Source organism: Bos indicus, chromosome 22 (assembly GCF_029378745.1).
Source record: "Bos indicus isolate NIAB-ARS_2022 breed Sahiwal x Tharparkar chromosome 22, NIAB-ARS_B.indTharparkar_mat_pri_1.0, whole genome shotgun sequence".
NCBI lineage: Eukaryota > Metazoa > Chordata > Mammalia > Artiodactyla > Bovidae > Bos > Bos indicus.
Window position 1 is genome coordinate 49,017,488 of NC_091781.1, and position 19,659 is coordinate 49,037,146.

The following is a 19,659-nucleotide window of genomic DNA, read 5'->3' on the forward strand; positions in this document are numbered from 1 at the left end:
TCATAGTTAACAAAAGAGTCCAAAATGCAGTACTTGGATGCTGTTAGGTAGGTAGAATAGGAGTCCAAAATGGCGGTGGCTAAAAGACAAGGAAGGGAAAAGCCCGTGAATAGAACAAAGGAAGGTCAAAGGAAGGTCCGAGGACCAGAGTGAAGACTTAAGGTAGAACAAACAGCACTCCTGGCTAAGCCCAATTTGCATAGGGCAGGCCCAGGTGGAGGAAAAAACATATAAAAGGAGGAGCCAATGTACTCTTTCTCTCTCTCCCATGTGTATGCGCTCTTCCTTTCTCTCTCCCTCTCTCCCTCCCCTGCACGCTTCTCCACTCTCTTCTCTTTGGGTTGGCATGCCCTCACGCTTCGAAGATGGATTCTCCTGCTATCTTCTAAATAAAATAGAGCTGTAACACTGATTTGCCTAAGAGCTATAACATGGTTTTTCCAAGACCTGAGAGCTGTGACGCACCTAGGGCTTTAATGTCCGTCGCTCCAAATCTTTGTTGTGATGAGACAAAGAACCAAGGAACATACACTCGGGTGACAGGTGCAATCTCAAAAACGACAGAATGATCTCAGTTTGTTTCCAAGGCAAACCATTCAATATCATAGTAATTCAAGTCTATGCCCCAACCAGTAATGCTGAAGAAGATGAAGTTGAGTGGTTCTATGAAGACCTACAAGACCTTCTAGAACTAACACCCAAAAAAGATGTCCTTTTCATCATAGGGGACTGGAATGCAAAAGTAGGAAGTCAAGAGACACCTGGAGTAACAGGCAAATTTGGTCTTGGAGTACAAAATGAAGCTGGGCAGTGGCTGAAAGAGTTTTGCCAAGAGAATGCACTGGTCATAGCAAACACCCTCTTCCAACAACACAAGAGAAGACTCTACACATGGACATCACCAGATGGTCAATACAGAAATCAGATTGATTATATTCTTTGCAGCCGAAGATGGAGAAGTGCTGGGAGCGAGCTCCGCCCGTGGCAAAGGTCATGAGGAAGGAGGCTTGGCATACGAAAAGGCGGGATCGAGCCTCAGGAGTTCCCCTGGAAATTCTCAAGCATCTACCCCCCAAACCAGAGTTTGCCTACTTTCTGCTTTGTGCTTTCACCTACACCTCTGACTTTATGGGGGGCTGTCCCCCACTACCTCTCTCTGAAAAAAGAGTTAGCTTACAGCTCCAGTTAATAATTCCTGGGTGTGACAGTGTTTCAACCTACAAACTCCTTTGGAAGTCCTCTAGCCTGTCTGAATAGGTTTTTCCGGCCACATGTGATTGCTCAGAGCCTCCCAACTGTGAGAGACATAAGATGTTCTAAACTGTCTAAATACAGAGTCCTTTGAGCAGTTAAAAGATTGATTAGAAATTGTGTTGGTGAAGGATTTTTCACTTGTTGGGCCAATGTTTGCTGCTAAGTCTCCATATCCCTTACCTGCTGTGTCCCTGGCAGTGTATTGATTAATATAATTGGTGTAAGTAGTAGCTTTAATGTTTGCAACCTGGGACCCTTGAGTTAATTTTTTTCTTGTTATAGCCCACCACACCTTTGCTCTGTAAGAATGCAACTTTATCTAATGCTTTTGAGGGTGGTGCTTGACTAATCACCTTTAGAGAAAAATAAGTTTTCTGAAGAAAGGGTCTTAAAATGTTAACAGGCCTCCGGGCCAGAAGATGATGCAAATCACCTAAACTTTTGCATATGATAAGTTTGCAGGAAGAAAGCCTGGCTTACTACACGACTCTACCCCTTCCCCCATTATCCTCTATGCATAACTTAAGGTATAAAAACTACTTTGGAAAATAAAGTGCAGGCCTTGTTCACCGAAACTTGGTCTCCCCATGTCGTTCTTTCTCTTACCTTCTGGCTGAATTATTCAGCCTCTTTTCTCCACTGAATTTCCTCACTGAGCTATCCTTATTTCAGCTTCTTTTCTTAACTGAATTTTCCTACTGAGCTATCCTTATTCTATTACTCTTTATATCCTTAATTAACGTTTAATTAAGCAGTTGTTTGCGGATCCTTGCCAACGCCGTCCCCGCTTCGAATTCCCTGGATCCACCGGGGCTAGACCCCGGCAGAGAAGCTCTATACAGTCAGCAAAAACAAGACCGGGAGCTGACTGTGGCTCAGATCATGAACTCCTTATTGCCAAATCAAACTTAAATTGAAGAAAGTAGAGAAAACCACTAGATCATTCAGGTATGACCTAAATCAAATCCCTTATGATTATACAGTGGAAGTGACAAATAAACTCCAGGGATTAGATCTGATAGACAAGAGTGCCTGAAGAACTATGGATAGAGGTTTGTGACATTGTACAGGAGGCAGTGATTAAGACCATCCCCAAGAAAAAGAAATGCAGAAAGGCAAAATGGTTGTCTGAGGAGGTCTTACAAATACCTGAGGAAAGAAAAGAAGTGAAAGGAAAAGGAGAAAAGGAAAGATATACCCATTTGAATGCAGAGTTCCAAAGAACAGCAAGGAGAGATAAGAAAGCCTTCCTCAGGGATCAATGCAAAGAAATAGAGAAAAACAATAGAATGGGAAAGATCTTTTCAAGACAATTAGAGGTACCAAGGGAACATTTCAAGCAAAGATGTGCATAACAAAGGACAGAAATAGTATGGACCCAACAGAAGCAGAAGATAGTAAGAAGAGGTGGCAAGAATACACAGAAGAACTATGTGAAAAAGATCTTCATGACCCAGATAATCACGATGGTGTGATCACCTACCTAGAGCCAGACATCCCGGAATGCAAAGTCAAGTGGACCAGTTGAGCTATTTCAAATCCTCAAAGATGATGCTGTGAAAGTGCTGCACTCAATATGCCAGCAAATTTGGAAAACTTGGCAGTGGCCACAGGATTGGAAAAGGTAAGTTTTCATTCCAATCCCAAAGAAGGGCAATTCCAAAGAATGTTCAAACTACTGCATGATTGCACTCATCTCACACACTAGTGAAGTAATGTTCAAAATTCTCCAAGTAAGGCTTCAACATTATATGAACTGTGAACTTCCAGATGTTCAAGCTGGATTTAGAAAAGGCAGAGGAGGTTTGACAGACAAATTGCCAACATTTGTTGGATCCTCGAGAAAGCAGGAGAGTTCCAAAAAAATCTACTTCTGCTTTATCGACTACGTGAAAGCCTTTGACTGTGTGGATTACAACAAACTGTGGAAAATATTAAAGAGATGGGAATACCAGACCACCTTACCTGCCTTCTGAGAAATTCGTATGCAGGTCAAGAAGCAACAGTTAGAACTGGATATGGAACAACAGACTGGTTCAAAATTTGGAATAAATATTAGATGACTAAGTAAGTTTGTTCGGTTGTTGTTTAGTCGCTATACCATGTGTGCTCTTTTATGACCCCATGGACTGTAGCCCTCCAAGATCTTCTGTCCAAAGGATTCTCCAGGCAAGTATACTGGAGTGGGTTTCCATTTCCTTTCCAGGGAATCTTCCCAACCCAGGGATCAGACCCTGAATTGTGTCTCCTGAATTGGCAGGCAGATTCTTTACCACTGAGCCACCAAACAGAATTTAAACATGATGAAACTGATGAAATCTAACAGAGAAAAACTACTAATCAATGCTCTAATTTCATTTTAATGCAGTGTAAAATTACTAATTCATGAGAAATGTTCTCAATTTCTCAACAAGGAATTAATCAATCAATATAGTCTAAAATGAGAATATGGTTAATAAAAAAGAAATCATAATGCTGCAAGACTGCCAGGGTGAGTTTCAGATTTTGTGAATCAAGCTCACAAGACACAAGAGGCTGTCCCAGCACCAAATTTATTTCACTTGGAGAAATGATCCAGGACAGGGATCTCAGTGTCCCAAGGTTCATGAGATTCAGACAGAGTCTCTCATACCATCATCCCTGAGGGATGGGAACCAATGTGAGTACAGACTCGAGCACAGAAAAGCTACAGTGTCTGGGCTCCCTTCTCTGAAACACCTCAACAGCCCCATAGCATCTGTGTCCGTCTGCCTTGCACCCATCCTTGCATTGGCAATGCACCAGTGACAGGTTAGACAATCAGCAACCCTCGGACCAGATGCAGTGGGCCTCAGAAAGGGCTAGCATCAGCTCATCCTCTTCTTGTTCATGTTGCAAGAAGGTTGACCACAGGTCAAACTCTCCTTCAATTCCCTGAGACTAAAGGGATATTCACCTCTAAATTTCACTGTCTCTTTTGTTAAACATACAGAGATCTTTCAGGGGAAAAATATCTTTAGAGGTGAAGAAACGTATGTGAAGTTCAGAGTTTATTCAGTTTCACTTCACATTCACTTCCTTCAATTAGAATCAAGTAAAATTAGATCTTAACTAAAAAAATAATCATAAACATATGGCACAATTCCACTTTTATGAAAGTATTTCTATCTCCATTCTATCTGTAAAAATGCATAGAAATATGTTTAGGATGCTGTAAAAATGTCAGTGATGGTTATATTTGAGTGATGAAACGAGGCAATATTTTTATTTTTATTTTGTACTTTTCTGCTTAAATTGTTTATGAGAATTGTTTTCACGGAAAGAATAAAGCGATTTTTCTTTAAAACAAAAACCAAAGCAAACAAAGAAAAAAACCCTGACATTTTGGCAAGAGTCCTCAGGTTTAAAGCTTCCATGTTTACTTTCTTCCTCTTGCTCCTCCCGCCTTCCCCAACCCCAAGCTGCCTCTGTTTTACTCTCCCCTCTCTTACCATTCCCTTTAACACCCCTGCCCCTTTTCTCCTTGCCCTGCTTTCCCCAGTTCTAGCCCCTCTTCCCTAGACTGAGAAAATGCCATCGCTGGCCCACAAGGGTAGGAATGGGAGGCTCCTTCCCTTTTTCTGTAGGAGGTTGGGGGTGGACACATTTTTTTTTTTCAGACCCTCAGTGTCTCTTCCTTTCCGCCATACTTCTCACGACCCCCGCCCTCAGGAGCTGATGTGAGAGCAGCCACAGTGAGGCCGGAGGAATGGACAGAGAGCTCTGACCTGAAAGGAGCTCTGCGGCAAACTTCTGACACAATTTGGCCAGGGGAAGAGCTTGAATCTTCTTCCAGGCTCTGCGTCATTCCCTCAGCTCTACTTTTTGTCCCCAACACCTCTGCTATCAATACATCACTAACTTCTTGAGTTGCCATATTCTCTCAAGGATCTGCCTCTGCGGAGGGTTCACTGCCTCCCTACCCCGTACCGGGAGGAGCAGCGAGCAGAGTGCCTTGAACCACCCTCACCCAAGCCCCGTGTTAACAGAGATCCAAGTCCACCCAGACAGGCTGACGGCTACCTACAGTTTACCACAAGCAATTTCCCTCCAGGACTTTCCTGGTGGTCCAGTGGTTAAGAATCTCCCTGCCAATAGAGGAGACACGGGTTCCATCCCTGGTCCGGGAAAATCCCACATGCCGCGGAGCAACTAAACCCGCGAGTCTCGAGCCTGTTGTCCGCAACCAAAAGCCACCGCACTGAGAATCCTGCGTGCCTCAGCGCAGAGTAGCCCCGGCTCGCCTCTGGCGCAACTAGAGAAACCCGAGCAGCAACAAAAACCAACCACGGCCAATAATAATAATAATAAATAATTTTTAAAAAATCCATCTGCCAATGCAAGAGACAGGTTCGATTCCTGATCCCGGAAGATCCTTCATACCACCGTGCAACGAAGCCCGGGAGCCGCAACTACTGAAGCCCGCGCGCCCTAAAGCCTGTGCTTCCCAACAAGAGAAGCCACCGCCATCAGCCCGGGCACTGCAACGAGGAGTAGCCCCAGCTACCCTCAATTAGAAAGAGCCAGAGCAACAACCAAGACCCAGTGTGGTAAAATAAATAAATAAATTAATTAAATTAAAATTTAAAATTCCCTCCATTAAACACACACACACACCTCCCCCTAGCGGGGAAAGAATAGGAACATTTCAGGTACACAGTTAAGAGTGTAACATCGCCCCTTCCCCACAGCTTCGCTAACGAACTTATTTAAAGTTGCCCTTTATGCTTCAACTAGTCTCCATCCCAAGCTCACTCTGATTTTCGCGCCTCACTCGCTGTAAATGGGGGGAAAGAACTCTGTCAGATACTTTTCAACCTCGCCGCTCGCTCCTGCACTTCTCATTGTTGCAAGGTACGTCAGAAAAAAGCTGCCAACCATTCTCACAGGCAGCTACGGACTGCAACCATAGGAGCGTTCCCTCAGGGTTTGCCTTATTCACCATTTAATTAGCCGCCAGGACGTTCAACTGTGTGGAAATACAAAATGCAGCCTTACTTAAACGGACTGTGAAGGACTTCGCGCTGTGGCCTTGCCGCGGTCCCTTCAAGAGCCCTCTGGCGCCACAAGCCGTCTGGGTGTCGGGAGCCGGGAGGTTCCGCGCCGTGTCGTCCGGGCCGCTGACGTTCGCTGCGCAGCCTCTAGCACCTTCGCGTCTTCTCGCAGTCGCGCACGGTCGCGGAGTTCAGCCCATCCTCTCTGCGGTCCGCCACAGCCGCCAGCAGCCGGCCCCGCCCCTACGCAGCCTCGCCCTATGGCGACGCGGCGGAGGCGGGACTGGGTTGCTCTCGGGGGCCATGCCCCCGGGATCCACGCCCCGGCGGTAACCCTCGTCTGCTGCCGCGCCGGTCTCTCTCCAGGGTTGCCCGATTGGAAGGGTCCTCGAAGGGACGCCGGGGCCTCGGTCCCCCTAAGAGCAGACACGGTGCCCCCACCTCGCCCCGCCATATCCCCTCCCTGAGCGGAGTCCTGCTATTGGCTGGTCTAAGGGAGCAGGGCTCAGGTGAGATTCTCCGCCTACGACACCTGTCGTGGAGTGGAGATGCCAAGGGAGGGGAGGGAGGAGGGGCCCAGGGAAGGAAAGGGATGTGGCCCACAGACTTGAGCACCGACTTGAGGAATTCTTCACTCGCCTCCTGCCCTTCTTCCCCATCCCCAGGCCTCTGGGCCCTTCTCTCTGGATGGGTAGCAGGGATAGAAGGAGATTCTTCACTGACTACCCGTTTGTACCTTTTTGGCTGTGAACCCGGAGAAGGCAATGGCACCCCACTCCAGTGTTCTTGCCTGGAGAATCCCAGGGACGGGGGAGCCTGGTGGGCTGCCGTCTATGGGGTCGCACAGAGTCGGACACGACTGAAGCGACTTAGCAGCAGCAGCTGTGAACCATGTTCGTTGTTGTTTAGTCGCTAAGTCGTGTCCGACTCTGTGCGACCCCATGGACTGTAGCCCACCAGGCTCCTCTGTCCATGGGATTCTCCAGGCAAGTATGTTGGAGTGAGTTACCATTCCCTCCTCCAGGGATCTTCCCGACTCAGAGATCGAACTCGAGTCTCCTACGCCTCCTTTATTGCTGACAGATTCTTTACCGCTGAGCCACTGGGGAAGCCCGGAAACACAGGACGCCCAGTTAAATTTGAGTGTCAGATAAACAATAAAAATATTTAGTATGGGATATACTCACACCAAAAAAAGCTTTCATTGTTGACTGGGCATTCTGTATTTTATTTGGCATCCCTACACCCCAAATATTGGCTCGAGAGGGAAAGCCACTCCTACAATTTTCTTTTTTCAGTTTTCTGTTTTCATTTCTTAAATTGTTATCCCAAAGTTAAATTGTTAGCCCACAGCCTCACTAGTCTATAGATGCAAACGAATTCACTTAAAAATAACAAATGTCCTTGGCCTGCCCGTCTCCCAGTGCAGGACTTTGTCCCTCTGAGATACCGCACTCTGCGGTTTCCCCCAAAGAGGTTCCTCAGCTCCTGTGGTATTCGGGTGCCCACAGCCCCCTAGGCCACATGAGGGCAGCGGTTGCTTGGGGGCCCAGTGAGGCTGAGCCTGTGCCTCAGCGCCCTCTGCTGGTAAATTCCAGACTGCAATCTCGGGGGCTGCCCGAGGACGCTGGGCTCCACCATCCAACAGCTGAGCGAGTTCCTTTAGGGAGAGAGAAAGGCCTCTTCTCCCTCCTCTCATCAGACTAACAGCAGATGGCCTCTCCAGCTCCCCTCTCTGCCCCACCTCCTCCTTCCTCACGATGCTCAAGCCTCCTCTTGCCTCCTCTTGGCTCCCTCCACCTCAGATGTCCAGCCTGGCTCTGCACTGACCAGAGGTTCCTCAAATGCTAGGCAGGAGCCAAGGGTCACAGTCAGCTGCCTCTCCTGCTACATCGCTCGCACTGCCCAAGTTCTGCCCTAGACGGCCAGATGAGCTTGTATCCATTTAAATCTCCCATCCTCACCCCAGTGGTGCTTTGGCCAGTCTGTGGCAGCTCCTTTCAAGGAAGGATGACTTATTCATTTTCTGTCTCTCCATCAGGCGGGATTCGGTCCTCCTAGCACAGGCACAGAGCAGAGTGAGCAAATTCTAGCAAAATGAAGCCTGAGAGGCTGGGGCGGGGATGAAAGGACCTCCCTGGATCAGAGGCAAAGTGTGATTTTCTTTTTTTTAATAAAGACACTTCATTTACAGATAATACAAAATAAACCACAGGACAGACTACTGTGCATGGGGAGGGACAGCCCCTATTTTAACCCCCCTCCCTATCCCAAAATAAGTTATATAAAAAATTTAAAAGGCCCTAGAAGGAGGGAGGGGTAGGGCTGGAAGCACCTTTGCTGATTGGGGATTGGGGCCTGCAGTCCTCAGCCACTCTATTCCAGGGCAGAGTGGACCCTGGCTTGCTCCCTTCCAAGTCCTGGGTCTGGCAAGGAGGGAACACAGCTACAAGGGCAGTTGGTGGTCATTATTGAGGCTCCCAGGCCAGGGATCCCAGCATCTGACTCTAAAGGGTTGGAGTAAGTAGGGTGGCAAGTGGCGCTGGGGGTGGGCACGGGGTTGGGATTATTGCAGTGCTCCAGCCATCTTCCTCCTGGCCCTGGACACGGGTCTGCACCGGGTTCTGGGGAGCAGCCATGTTAGGGAAGGAGTGTGGGGATCCTCAAAGCGACGATGTTGTTGAGTCCACCACCTCGCGGCCATTGCAAACAGTGGGGACAAACTGGGAGCCAGACCCTAGGAAGAGGAAACTGGAGGTTGGGGCTAGTCCCGAGATCCCTTCACAGTCGGTGGGCATCAGGGAGGCAGGACTGCGGGGAGCAGCTCACCACTACCCCCCACCCCACTCCTGTTCAGCCTCATCTAGGGGGCACTCCACCCCCAGCCAAAGAATCTCAGCAACCCAGGAAATGGCCCCCATGCTGATAGCTGGGGCGGGGGCTTATCACAGATGGACGCTGACCTTGGCCAAGGCTGGAGCTGGCTCTGGCAGCTGCACTGCCGAAGCGGCTGGTGGGCGTGCGGTGGCTGACCACGTTCTTTTGCGGCTGAAACAGGATGATGTGCAGCTTGGGTGCAAACAGACAGCCGAGAACCACAGAGCCACTGAGGCTGACTGACACGCACATGGTGGTGGTCTGCACCTGCGGTGGGAGAGGTCAAGGATGAGTCTGTCCCACAGGCCTGGCCATTGCCCCGGGAACCCTGCCTGGGTGGTGGGGTAGGGAGCAGGGGAGACCGTAAGCATCCAGCACTGGGCCTTGGTCCGTTTGCCAAGCCCCAGAGAATTTTTAGGAAGGTTGGGCACAGTCCCAGCATCAGCCTCAGTGCACCGTCTTCCAGGAAGACCAAAGTTCTAGCTGTGGGGTTAGGGTGAACATGCAAGGTGCATGTATGCATGGGAGTGTGTGTGCAGGCATGTGTGTGTGTGTATAGGGGTGCAGGCGTGGAGTGCTGGTATGTAATCGCATGTGTATCTATATGCGGGTGTGTGTGCAAGGATTGGTGAGTGTGCAGTTGTGTGTGAAAGTGTAGGATGCATGTGTACAGATGTGTGTAGGTGGGTAGATACGGATGCATGCCAGCTGTGCAGGTATGTGCACATGTGTGTGAACGTAGGGATACGTGTGTGTGCATGAGTGTTTGGGATCAGTGTGTGTACCTCCCGGCTGAGTCCTTAGCCACTTATGACTGGCATGCAAGTGCAAATAATATGCAAATGCAGGCTGAGTCACAGCAGATTCCCTCCCCAGCTCTGGCCTCCACTGCCCAGGCAGGTGGTCCAGCAGGTGCAGGAGCAGCCAAGCCCAGCTGGCCCTGGCCCTGGCCCTGCCCACCGTACCTCTGTCCTGAGGGAGGGGGCCTTTGCAGGGGCTGTGGCCTCGATTTTCCTGCTCCTTTAATTGTTAAGATTGTCAGCTCAGACCCTGCTCTATACTCCCATGCTGAGTGACCTAAGGGAAGGGATCGAACCTCCCTGAGTCTCCATTTCTTCATCTGGAAAAAGGGGAGAGCCACGGAATTTACTCCAGAGTCATGAGGACCACCCAAGACTATCCTCTTATTGTTCAGAGCGCCCCTCACCTGTCACCTCCTGGGAGAGGCCTTCCCTGAGCGCCCCATCTGAAGCAGCCATTGTCCCTTGAAGCCGAGCGGACCCGTGGAGCATTCAGTGCCAGTTGGAATTTTGCTTGGAAGCCACCAACTGGGGTACAGTTTTCACCTGCTTTGACCTTCCTGAACTCTACATCCCAGATCACCTCCCACTCCTTGCTTCACCTTTCCTGACTTCCCTATTTTTATCTCTCAACCTGAGAGTCACACAGCTCCAGGGGTCCCACGTCACGCTGCCCAGCTCCAAGGGGCCTCACAGCATCGCACCCTTTGGGGCTGCTGGCTCCACAGCCCTGCCCTGCCATTCCCATTCCTGCCTCCTCACCTCTGCCTACCTTTCCACCATGTACACACCCCACCGCAACTCAAGGCAGGGAGGCAGAGGGGAGGGCAATGCAGACCCTCTGTTCCGATCAGTTTCCATATTGACTGTCCTCCTCACCTCCACCCTACCTATTCCAACCTGACTGCACTGCAGAGTTCAGTTCCAGGACTCCTTCTAGGCCCCACTCAGCCTTCCCACCTTGCCCTCCAGTCCCAACTGGGCCACCATAAGCTGTGAGCTCCTGGGTGAGCATTTAACCTGTTGGAGCCTCAGAGTTATCAGAAGACTCAACAAGGTACCAGGAAACAGAAGGTCCCGTGTCCTGCTCTGCCCCGCCCCCCTACCTCAGCCTGCCCTTGAGCAGGTCGCTCACCCGGTAATCACTGGAGGTGACATAGAAGATGGGCAGGAAGGCGAGCCAGATAATGCAGGTAGTGTACATGGTAAAGCCGATGAACTTGGCCTCATTGAAGTTCTCGGGGCACTTGCGGGTCTTGAAGGCATAGAGCGTGCAGAGCGCAATGAGGAGCACGTTGTAGGCCAGCGAGCCCAGCATGCTTGCATCGCGGTGGTTACAGCGCAATGTCACTACCTCCCGCCGCTCAGGGGCTGTCTCCTTGCCTGTGCCCGGGGCCTCCACCACCAGCCAGGTGGCCACGATGAGCAGCTGGCCCGAGATAAGGGCCAGGCAGATGGCCACTTGCGAGGCAGGGCTGATGAAGCGCGGCCGCTGGGCTCCCTCCCGGGCCCCACCAAAGATGCGTGCGATGCGGTTGGTCTTGGTGAGCAGAGCTGAGTAGCAGACGGAGAAGGCAGTGCCCAAACCGAGGCGCCGTAAGGTGCACACCGCTGTGGATGGCTTGGCGATGAAGACAAAGGTCATGCAGTAGCAGAGGAAGACGCCACCCAGCAGGATGTAGCAGAGCTCTCGGCCCGAGGCCTTGACCACAGGGGTGGCGTTGTGCCTTACAAAGACACCCAGCACAAACAGGGTGGCCAGGGCGCCTAGGCAGGCGATGGTGACAGGTCCCACGGCCCAGGCATCGCCCCAGCGGATGTATTCCTGGGGCAGCTCAAAGCAGCCGGTGAGGCTGGCGTTGGGCCAGTAGCCCAGGCCACAGTCGGCGCAGGTGAACTCATCCAGCCGGTACTCATAGGGCTGGCAGGGAATGCAGAGCCAACAGCAGACCTCCCCCGGCTGCACGCTCTTCACCTCATTCTGGAGGCAGGGCTCACTGCAGCGAGAGGCGGGCAGGGGGCCGGCTGAGGGTGAGGCCCAGGGGATGAGGCTGGTGTCCAGGGTCAGGCCTTCTGCCCAGTAGCCCACCTTCTGGTAGCGATAGCGCCCACCGCCTGCCCGCAGGTAGGTGAAGATGTTGTAGCGACCAATACCGTCCCCAAAGCGGTCGAAGCGGACCTCGCTGTGGGTATCAGCTGGGCGGAAGGGGGCTGGGGTTGGGGAGGGAAGGAAGAGAGGGTTGGATTGGTGGGTCATCCTGATGTGACCTCAGCCCTAACATGGAACCCAAACCCCAGAGCTGAAGTCAGTCCTTGTCCTTCTGATCCTCGCCCCAGCACTAAAGCCTGCCTAACCTCAGCCATTTTTCTAAATGAGAGGCCTAAATAAATAACAGACCCCAACCCCAAGCCCCAAACAGAACCCCAGCCTTAAAATTCAGGCATCTCCACAAACCTAATGCCCACACCAACTCAACCATGACTCCCAAAACCCAATCTTAGACTTTCCAACCCAAACCCCAACTGTATCCCAAAACACACCACAGCCCTTTCTCCAAACTTAACATGGAGATCTCCAAAAGCTAAACTTGACCTTAGGTCTAGTCCTGGTCCTACTTAATCCCATCAGTGATAACTCCAGCTCCAACCCCCCACCAGTCCTAATACTGATTGCAGTATAAGCGAATCCCAACCTCAGTGGTCACCTGGAACCACTGATGTTTACCAGAATGTGCTTGGCAGGCAGCTCACAAATCACTCCACTCCCCAACCCCAGCCCCCTGTGATCCTCACATTGCCCAACCAGGCTGAGAAGGCAGGGACCCCACGTTCAAGTTGGCAGATGATATGCTTAAGACCCCATGGTGAGTGGTGCAGCCTGGAGTCAAATGCAGGTCCCCCACAGCCTCTACTCTTTCTACCCAGTCCTCGAAGTCCTTAAAATCCAACTTGAGCCCTACTATAAATTCCACTTAGCCCAGAGGGCTAAATTTAGCCTTGTTCTAATGTCAACCCAATCAGACCCAAATGCAACACTAACCCCCAGCCTGACTCTCCCATAACTCTGAATGTCAATCTTATAGGAATTGCTACTCTTCTTGATCCTGGTCCAGAGCTCCAAGCTTTGTCAGCTCTGGCACCCTCTCTCACTGTTCCTGCAGTCATTCTTTCTGAAGCACAGTGATGACTCTGTGGCATTTATTTTTCTTGAAGCTGGAACTTTTATTAAGATAACTTTTGGTTTGAAGAGACCATGGCCACCTCGAGTGGAAAAGCAAGATTAGGAATAGAAATTTTCCTGGAAAATAGAGGGTCATCCTGATGCACCTTTATTCTCACTCTTTCTGATATCCTGCTGCCTGATAACAGGCTTGAGGTCTCCCGATTCTACTCCCTGCATGATAAAGAGGCAGGAGATAGAAGGCAAGGCCCAAGCAGGAAGCAGAGACCCTCACAGTGCAGAGCCAGGCCAGATGTCTACTCCCTGGAAGGATCTCAGGAAGTGGCACCTCAGGCCTGGCTCCTGTTGGAGACTTCCCTGCCTGGCTGGCCTTGTCCCAACTCTGACACCAGCCCTTTGGTAAGTCCCTGACTTGCGGTGGGCTGTATTTTCCTAGCCATGTGCTAGAACCTGAGGGCCTGCTCCCTCTCACCCTCCGAGAGCCAGCAGCCTGGTGGAACTGGCTGGCACCATTACCATCGAACTTGACATTGAGCACGAAGTCTTTGTAGAGGCGGCGCCCGTTGACGGGTTGCATTGCATCACAGAGGCGGGTGGTGTTGGGGCAGAGGGCGCGATGCATGTTGTGCAGGGCGTGGGCCATGGCATACACAGCATTGACCACAAACATGATCTTGGACTCTTGCTCAAAGGGCACAGCCCTCAGGGAGTGAGCCGCACAGTCTTGCTGCCGGAAGCTGCAGCGGAACCTCTGCTCCCAAAACTCACGGAACCAGGGGTTCCGGCTGTTGTTCCACGGGTCCAGGCTCTGGAAGTAGGAGGCAAAGTCGCTGATGGGGTAGGAAGCCAGCTCTATGGTGATGGCGCCTTCAGCAGCACCCTCGCTGCCTGCCACCACACTCTCCAGGGCCCCCCAGCCATCACTGGCAACCCAGGTGAAGCTGGCATTGAGGCGCTGGGTGGCAGCAAGGAGCTCGCGGGCGTCCTCAGAGCGGGTGAACAGGACAGCCACACGGGCACTGGGCTTCTGCAGCAGGGCTCGCACCACACCCTCGAAGGCCGCGCGGCTCATGGCGCGGCCCACCTTCTCCGAGGTGGCCACGCAGATGTTGCGGGCGCGGGCCTCTAGCTCAAAGGCTTCAATGCCTGTCTCGCCATAGTCACCCTCGGATGCCACGGTGGATACGTAGGTCCAGTTGAAGAAGCGGAGAATCTCAGCCATGGCTTTGGCTTGGAAGAAGTCGGGGGGCACCGTGCGGGCAAAGTAGTCATAGCGGGACTTATCACTCAGCTTGGCACTGGTGGAGGCATAGCTGATCTGAGGGATCTGAAATAGCCGCAGGAGGTTGGCCACCTGCAGTGGGGTGGGTGGGGGGCAGGGGTGGTTGAGAGGGCAAAGATAGAGACCAAGTCAAATGCTAGAGACGGCTGTGCCCCTCAACCCAGCTATCAGACTTTGGGATCAAGTGCCCATGTGGTCATCTATGATGTCTCCCTCTCTCCAAAGACCTACATTGTCTTGATGTGTCTTCCCCCTGGGGGCAGCAAGTTTTCTGTCCCTTCCTAAGGGCTCAGAAAGACCTAGGGCCAAGGCACCATGGTCCTGAGCCACACTCGAACCCCTCCCCTGTCTCCCTTCAGATGCACAGCTGCAGCAAAAGGAGAGTGCTAAGGAAAAACCTAAGTCCTGGGTGGAGATAGGTTATCCGTTGGCTGCACAGGGAGGAGGCACTGGATGGCCTCTGGGATGCTCGGGGGTCTTAAGCTCTCTATCCCAGAGTAAATTCTGATGGGATGATGGAAAGAGAAGAAAAGGTTCCCCAAAGAAGGAAGACTAAGATTTGAGGGCTCCATAGCCCTGAGAGCCCAAGAGTGGGTCTCTATTGGATGCCCGAGCCTGAAATTAACAAGGCTTCCTGCCTACCTGGCAGCCAGTCTCTCACCCTCAGATCCCTGGGATGTGCCCCTAAGAGTGGGGTCCAGCCAAGAACCTGGTGGCATGGTGGGTGAGAGCAGGGCGTGGCCCAGGTTCCACAAGAGGGAGTCAGGTCCTCTGTTTGCAGCTGGGACATAGACATTTACTCGGGCAGTGTCAGTGCCTTCCCTGTACTGTCTGACTCTGCGCCCCTGGGCAAGTTAGCAAATTCCCTGAACCTCAGTTTCTCATTCCTGCCTTCCAAGGTTGCTAGGCAGATTAAGAATAATGATGTACATGAAGCCCCAGTGCCTGGAAGATGATAGGAATTTCGGCGAGAGAAAAGGGGCAGGAATGTGGACGAACCATTCCAGACAGGTGCAGCTGCAGGATAAAGGACTGAGCCTTGTTTTGACCCAGACAAGGAAAAAGCAGATGGACACTGAGCTGTGGGCCCAGCTGTGGAAGGCAGGCAGCTTGGGGTGAGGCAGAGGTAACTGGGCTCCTGGAGGTAAATACAAGGGGCCCTGAAAAGAATTGTGCAGGGTGGGTGCTGGGAAAGCACCCCAGAGCCCCCTGAAGACATCAGCAGTGGGAGGCTGCCTCCCCATTCCTGCCCCCAGCCCAGGCTACAGATGGAGGTGCTGGTGCAGCCATGCCCGTCTAAGGTACTGCTGGCCACGTCCAGTAGCAGGCCCAGCAGAACCGGTAATTCATTCCCTGCAATAGGGCTGTGAGCAGGCCTCCCTCCCCACCCCAGGCCAGAAGCTGCCTCCATGGTTCAGACTCCTGCTTCCCCTCTCCTAAATAAGCATTCTGGGTCAGTGGTCCCCGCCTGGTTTCTGATGGCAATGCCCTCTGCTGGCCTCCTGGAGGCAGCTGAGGCCCCCAGACGAGGTCCTCCTTGCAACTCCCAACACCAATCTCAGCTCTGGCCCCAACTTCCAGCAGCCTAGGCTGGCACCAGGGAAGGGTCCAGGCAAGAGGTGGAACCCAGTCAAGGACAAGGAGGATCCCCCTGGGCCGCAGCAGCCAGGTGTGCCAAAGGCCATCAGTTGTGCCCTCTGCCGACCCCTTGTGGGAAGAGCAGGAGGGAGGGCCTGGGTCCCTCCCCCCTCACCTGGTTATCCTGCACTTACTGAAGATCCTGGGGTACCCTCCTCCTCACCTCCACACACATCCTGCTTCTCTTCCTTCTGGGCTCCCCCTCCGTTTTTCTTCTCTGGGTTGCTCTTGGCTTCTGTCTGCCCTTTCCAATACATGGAGAGATGATCTGACAGTCCCCGAGGTCCTTGGCTGAGAGGCCTAAGTTCATGTCTCCACTTTGTGAGCACCTGGACTTGTGGCCTGCCTCTCTCCAAGCCTCAGTTTCCTCATCTTTAAAGTGGCTTAATAACAGCAGCAGCTAATATTGATTACACCCTTATGATCTGCCAGCCCCCTTGATTCATGCTTTGTATGTGTTACCTCATTAAGTTACCACCACACCCCTAAGAGTGGTAAGCATTATGAGTCCCATTTTATAAGGATGAAACTGAGCTACAGAAGAGAGAAATAATGCCCAGAGTCACACAGTGAGTGGGAAAACCAGAATTCAAAACTAGAGTTCTGACACAAAAGTCCTGGCTATTAAGCTTCTTAGGGCTGTTTAACATCAGATGTGTGTGTGTGTCTTGGAAGTGGGATGTTTTCCTTGCATAATCTCTAAAACTTGACCCCACAGGGGCACTGTCTTAGACTTCTTTAAAAAGCTGCTCAAAGGAAGCCTCTAGTCCTCTTCCAGTACATAGTAACCCAGAGTCCCTGCTCAGCTGGAATTCCAGGTACCCACCCTCTCTGGCTTCCCTGCCCAGCCTCCATTTCAACAGCCCCCATGTACCTGGATGGAGACATCGCTGTAGGAGCCGCCAATGACACCAGTGATGGCAGTGGGAGCATCACCATGGGTGGCATAAGAGCCGTCAGGGCAAATGTGGCGTGAGCCATCGGCACCACGGCTGAGTGAGGCACGCACAAAGTCAAGTGCCTGCTCCAGAGCATGCGTGTCCTTGGAGCAACTGTCGAGTATATGCGCGCCAAGGCGCACTCCTGGGAGCAGACTCGGGTCACGGTTGATACGATCCAGCGCAAAAAGCATGGCCTCCAGACGCTGGATGCCGCGATGTTCATTGACAGGACCACACTCCTCTGCTGGGCCACCCTTCTGATGTACCGGAAACAGCCCACCCAGAACCAGGTCCCCTTCCAGGGTCAGCACCTTCTTGGCTGGGCCTTCAGCCACAGCGCCCCACAGCAGCAGCAGAGCCAGGAGCCCAAGCAGTGATCCCATGGCCCCAGAGGGGATGGATGGGTCTGGCAGACCTGGGCCTCCAGGGGAGGAGGGCAGAAGCAGCAAAAGCAAACAGAGGTGGAAATAGACCAGGAAAGGACAGACAGGAAGAGGATGAGGAGGGACTCAGCTCCTGCAGAGAGAGAGAGACAGACAGACAAACAGGTAGGGAGAAGTGGAACCTGAGAGTGGCTAGCTCTTCTGACTCTGCTTCCCCCAAACTTCTTTCCCAGGGACTGAGGAGCCAGGGAGAGGTGGTGCCCTTAACTAGGATGAGAAGCTCCTGGGACACCCCTTGGCCTGTCCCTCAGCCCTGCCTGGATCTGGGGTTGGAGATGAGCTCTGCGCTCATCCTAAATTTAGCAGAGGTGGAGGAACTACACAGGGCAGAGGCCCAAACAGAAAACAGAAGACCCAGAAGAATGTCCAACACCCTGCACAAACCTCCTGGGACCCCAAAGTCAACAGCTTTGCGGCAGAAGATCACAGTTACAAACTTGGGGGTCCAGTCTCCATCCTTGGGCTTCCAGAGAGGAGCCATCGAGGGCTGAGAACCCACCAGGGAAGAGGGAAAGAAGAAGCTCTAAATGGTAGTCTCGAACTCTAGGGAAGCTCAAATGAGTATCCAAGGTTCCCAGCCTCTCCCCCTGACTGAGGAAGTAAATAGAGACTCTGGGTCTTGAAAGTCAGACAGCGAGGTAGAGAGGCTGGCCCCAGGGAGGGACACTGAAGTGGCCACAGGTCCTAAGGTCAACAGGGAAAGTAGATGTGAGTGTGTGTGTGTGTCAGGGGTGGCAGGCAGTCCATCTGGTCAAAATCTCAGAACAGGGTTCAGGGTGAGACTTTTGGACACCTTAGCACTATGTATATAGACTGCCATTTGAGACTTTTGCCTTCGTTTTCTCTTCAATTCACAACCAAGCAGAGAAAGTCACCACCTCCAATCTCCCCGTCCTTGGCCTCAGGGCCCTGTCCACCCTGGCCCTCAGAGACTCCTGCCTCCCTCTTCCACTCTGCACCCCATCATTTGTGCCCCAGCTGCCCGCCCAGACACCCATGCCACACAGGCTGTCACAATAGCATGGGCTCGGGAAGGCTAGGAGAGGGAAACTGAGCCTGAAGAAGGGCAGAACAAGTTCAAGGACCCCATGTCCTGGCCACAAAGACGAAGGCTCTTCACTTGGCCCCCTCAGCACCCCAGGGTTAATCTCCTGCTGGGGCCAGGCCAGAGGAACTGCGATCCTGTGCATCCCCAGAAAGAAGCAGCTCAAGCAGGCAAACAGGAGAGGTAAGCATGAAGACCAACACAGATGGGGGCACAGACCCAATGGGAGCTGAGTCCAAAAGAGTCAACCACAATCCTCCCACAGGGGTGGCTGAGACCAAAGCTCCAACAGGGACAGAATCTTGAAGGGGAGAGAGAACCTCGGAAGCAGGGCAGCCTGAGAGCCTGGGCCACAAAATTTGGGGAGATGGAGCCTGAGAGGCTGAGACAGACAGAGGCACAGACAGAAAGACTGACCAAAGGACGGAGGGGTAGGAGGAATGAGGGAGCAAGATGCAGGGCGTGCGATCTTTGGGGAAGAAAGGCGGGACGCCTGGGGCTGCCTTCCCTCTTCCCGGAGCTCCTGACTAGCGCTGTCTGGATGCCCTGGCCAGTCCCTGCCCCGGGCGCCCCGGAACTCGAGGGCCCGAGGGACCCCAGGACTCGGGGTCAGGATCGATACGGTCGTTGGCGGCCGCAGCAGCACCCGGCTTACCCTACCTTGCGCGCCCCGCTCTGGCGTGGAGAAAAACCGAGCGGAGCGAGCCGGGGGCATGGGGTTCCAGCTCCCGCTGGCTCGCTCGCTCGCTGGCTCGGCAGCTCTGCGCTCTGCCCGCCCGCTCGGCCGGCCGCTTTCTAGCGCTGCCCGCCCCGCCCCCGGCCCCGGCCCGCCCCCAACCCCTCCTCCGTCCCTCCCCACTCCCTGTCTCCCGCGCCCAACCCGGCCTCCGCCTCCTTCCAAACGCCTGCAACACTCCCCTGCTCTTCAGGAGCACCGGCCCGACGCTGTCCGCCGCGTGGTGCTGAATCCTCGGGCTCTCCTGCCCTCTGCTAGAGCAGGTGCCTCGGGTCCCCTCCGCCCCGAGTCAGACTGAGTCCCAGAAGACCAGCGAGCATGAGGCACGCGGCTGGGAAGGTCACTGAGCCCAGTGGGGTGCGCACAGTGCTGTGGGTTTCCATCTGTGAGAGCGGGAAGGCTGGCTCCAGGGTTGTGGGATGCTCCTGGGGGATAGGTAATGGGGCACGT

At 52.8% G+C, this 19,659-nt stretch overlaps 2 protein-coding genes across 6 annotated transcripts in view; both read right to left on the reverse strand.

Moving 5' to 3' along the window:
* IQCF3 (IQ motif containing F3) overlaps nt 1–6,473 on the reverse strand; it is an 84,952-nt gene extending 78,479 nt beyond the window's left edge. For 2 of the 4 annotated variants that reach the window (XM_070776601.1, XM_070776602.1), the window contains exon 1: nt 6,271–6,456. The gene's annotated coding sequence lies outside the window, so the exon portion shown is untranslated. Of the gene's footprint in view, nt 1–6,270 lie in introns of all 4 variants that reach the window. The other 2 variants (XR_011563032.1, XM_070776606.1) reach the window with 2 other exon arrangements.
* A 1,949-nt stretch (nt 6,474–8,422) lies between these two features.
* On the reverse strand, nt 8,423–19,245 carry GRM2 (glutamate metabotropic receptor 2). Of its 2 annotated transcripts, XM_019984226.2 has the most exons (6): nt 19,134–19,245; nt 16,919–17,501; nt 13,641–14,478; nt 11,079–12,154; nt 9,230–9,410; nt 8,423–9,003 (listed from the first exon to the last, which is right to left on the reverse strand). In XM_019984226.2, the coding sequence occupies exons 2-6, from the start codon at nt 17,366–17,368 to the stop codon at nt 8,930–8,932; spliced, it is 2,619 nt and encodes an 872-aa protein (XP_019839785.1). In that variant the 5' UTR covers nt 17,369–17,501; nt 19,134–19,245; the 3' UTR covers nt 8,423–8,929. The 2 variants fall into 2 exon arrangements, with proteins under 2 accessions (XP_019839785.1, XP_070632710.1); XM_070776609.1 differs by lacking the exon at nt 19,134–19,245 and having other exon boundaries at nt 16,919–19,124.
* Nucleotides 19,246–19,659: the final 414 nt, after the last annotated feature.